The following is a 3194-nucleotide window of genomic DNA, read 5'->3' on the forward strand; positions in this document are numbered from 1 at the left end:
CTCTGCCTCTGCTCACAGACACTGCTCTGCAGAGACAGAGAAGTGCTGAGGAAGATCCTGGACACACAAGAAAGGGCAGGCCCTTGTTTTTATTTAAATGCACAGGGAAAATAACTCTTGCAAGTCTTTGAGTTTAAAAAAACAAAAAGTAGATAAAAATAAAGTAATAGTACAACATCTTATATAAAACAGCAACAGTAGAATAATTTACTAAAGAAAAAAATGGACAAATACGGGGGGTGGGGGAAAGGGATGGTAAAGAGTTACATTCGAAATGCTCAACAGAATAAAAGAGAGTGTTTAATGCGTCTGAAAATACAGAGTCATCATATTTTTCAAGGCACCCTTGAACTCCTGGTTCCTCAGGCTGTAGATGACGGGTTTCAGGGCTGGAGGCACCACTGAGTACAGAACTGACGGTGCCAGATCCAGGGATGAGGAGGAGAGGGAGGGGGGCTTTACATTGGCAGATATACCAGTACTGACAAACAGGGAGACCACAGCCAGGTGAGGGAGGCAGGTAGAAAAGGTTTTGTGCCTTCCCTGCTCAGAGGGGATCCTGAACACAGCCCTGAAGATCTGCACATAGGAGAAAACAATGAACACAAAACAACCAAATACCAAACAGCCAGAAACAGCAAGAAGCCCAAGTTCCCTGAAGTAGGAGTGTGCGCAGGAAAATTGGAAGGTCTCTGGGATTTCACAGAAGAACTGGCCCAGGGCATTGCCATGGCACAATGGCAGGGAAAATGTATTGGCTGTGTGTAGCAGTGAATAGAGAAAGGCACTGGCCCAGGGAGCTGCTGCTATGTGGGCACAAGCTCTGCTGGCCAGGTGGGTCCCGTAGTGCAGGGGTTTGCAGATGGACACGTAGCAGTCATAGCACATGATGGTCAGGAGATAGTACTCTGCTGAGATGAAAAAGACAAACAGAAAAAGCTGTGCCACACATCCAGCATAGGAGATGTTCCTGGTGTCCCAGAGGGAATTGTGCATGGCTTTGGGCACAGTGGTGCAGATGCAGCCCAGGTCAGTGAGGGCCAGGTTAAGCAGGAAGAAGAACATGGGGGTGTGCAGGTGGTGGCTGCAGGCTATGGTGCTGATGATGAGGCCGTTGGCCAAGAGGGCAGCCAGGGAGATGCCCAGGAAGAGGCAGAAGTGCAGGAGCTGCAGCTGCCGCGTGTGTGCCAATGGCAGCAGGAGGAAGTGGCTGATGGATCTGCTGTTGGACATGTGCTGTGTCTTGGCATAGGGATCTGTAAAAAAAGTAATCATGGATAGTTCTGTTTTGAGAGGAATTTGAATTTCCCAGCCTAGCTTGGTGCCACTTTCCCCCCACTGCTTGCCCAGGACTCTGCTGCCTGGAGCTGTCCCTTCCAGCAGCTACTTCCCTGTGCCCAGGGCTGGACTCTGCGAGTGCTGCCAGAGTCCAGCCCAGCCCTGGAGGCTGAGCTCTGCCCTGTAGACCCCTCCCAGCACAAGGCACTGCTCAGGGCTAGCTCTGCTTCTGCAGGCTCTCTCTGATGGACACATCACAGCAACTCTGAGGAGGCTGGAAAAATGACACTGATGCTGCCTGTAAGAGAACCTGTGCTGATTGTTCCCTTCATCTTTTTTATTATGATGTAGAGAATTTTTGTTTTTAATTTTTCTCAACCTGAACATATCAATGTGAAATTTCCCATCCAGGAAATGCAGAGCAGTAGATTTAATAACAGCTCTTGCTGTGCTTCTATATAATCCAATTCAAAATGTTCTGGAGTTAAATGTCATTCTAGAGGCATGACACGAGTTCTGAACAATACAGCATCCTTACCAGACAAGGAGAACAATTCCAAGCCTTGCCAGCTATCTCCTTCCACCCAGACCTTGTCCCCCAGTGCTGTGGGAGCTCCCAGGGCTGGCTGAGAGCTGTCCCTGGCTGACAGCAGAGTCCCTGCCCCAGCACAGCGCCCTGGGCTGCAGGACCCTGCTCTGCAGGACAGGCCTGGGCACCCCTGGCTGATTTACACAAGAGAGAATCAGAGAATGTACTCACAGAGTCTGTAGGCATTGGGATGTTCCAGCTTTAGGAGATTGCTCCAGGAGCTGCAGCTGCCTTGTCCTTCAGCCAGAGGCTTTCTGTGTCAAGGGCTACAGTGATTCCGCCTCAGCCACTTCTGAGCATCTTCCCAGTCGTGAATGATTCAAGCTCTCAGTGCCTCTGTGCTGTGCCCAGGGTGGCTGCAGGCAGGCTGCAGTCTGCCTCAGACCTGCTGGGTTGGAAGAGGAGCTGCTTATCAGCAGAAATGTGATTTTCAAGCTCTTCTTGGTTATCAGGATCGCCCTCTGTGCCAGGAGCCTTGCCCAGCTCAGAAGCACAGACACAGCACAAGGACTTTATTGACCCTCTCAGGGCTTTGATGATGTTTACATCAAACTCAGTCCCTGAGAGTGTGTTCAAAATGATCTTCAGAACTCAAAGTGAGATTTGAAGTCCAAAGGTTCTTTAACTTTTAATGGGTCACACTGATGGACACAACTGAGAAAGTGTCCCCAGGTTTTCCAGTTAGAGTAGAACACTGGAGGCAGTGATGACAGGAGGGGACAAACAAGGGAAAAGTGTCTCTGGTGCTGAGAAATCCTGGATATCTTTCAGGAATGCAAAGACCTGAGCCCCAGCACCTGGCAAGGCAGATCCTGTCCCTCCCTCATTGCTCACGTCTCTTCTTGGGGCACTGGGCTCTGGGATGTGCAATGCCAAGGGCAGGACCTTGGGGCGGCCCCTGCCAGGCTGCTGAGCAGGGGCAAGGAGGCAATGAGGCCCCAGCACAGCAAGGCTCACTTGTCCCCTGCTGGCCTCAGGCCCAGGGCCAGCAGCCTTGGCCCAAGTGCTGCAGCAGTTGGCTCTGGCAGGGCCTTTCAGCTGCTGCCCATCCCTGTGCCCTCTGCAGCCCAGGCTGTCCTACGGTGTCCATGCCCTGCCGTCTGTCCCTGCAGGCTGTCGTCATTCCCCGGCTGCCCTACCTGGATGACCCCTTCCTTTGCTGTCATCTCTGCATCCTGCCTGCCTCTGCTGGCCACAAAAAGCCTTGGACATGGAACCAAAAGGGTAATTCAGTTTTTTTGCTGTGCCTGTGGACTTTCAGCAGAGAAACAGGCATTGAGGGGCAGCTTTCCCAGCATGGACAGTTAGAAGAGAAGAGGAAGAAACC

At 51.6% G+C, this 3194-nt stretch overlaps 1 protein-coding gene across 1 annotated transcript; it reads right to left on the reverse strand.

Annotated features, from left to right (window-relative positions):
• Positions 1-300: 300 nt before the first annotated feature.
• Positions 301-1065, reverse strand: LOC306815686 (olfactory receptor 14J1-like; the record flags this gene model as incomplete). The annotated part of the gene is made up of 1 exon (XM_079332248.1): positions 301-1065. The coding sequence occupies one exon, from the start codon at positions 1063-1065 to the stop codon at positions 301-303; it is 765 nt and encodes a 254-aa protein (XP_079188374.1).
• Positions 1066-3194: the final 2129 nt, after the last annotated feature.

Source organism: Erithacus rubecula, assembly GCF_903797595.1.
Source record: "Erithacus rubecula genome assembly, contig: scaffold_187_arrow_ctg1, whole genome shotgun sequence".
Lineage (NCBI taxonomy): Eukaryota > Metazoa > Chordata > Aves > Passeriformes > Muscicapidae > Erithacus > Erithacus rubecula.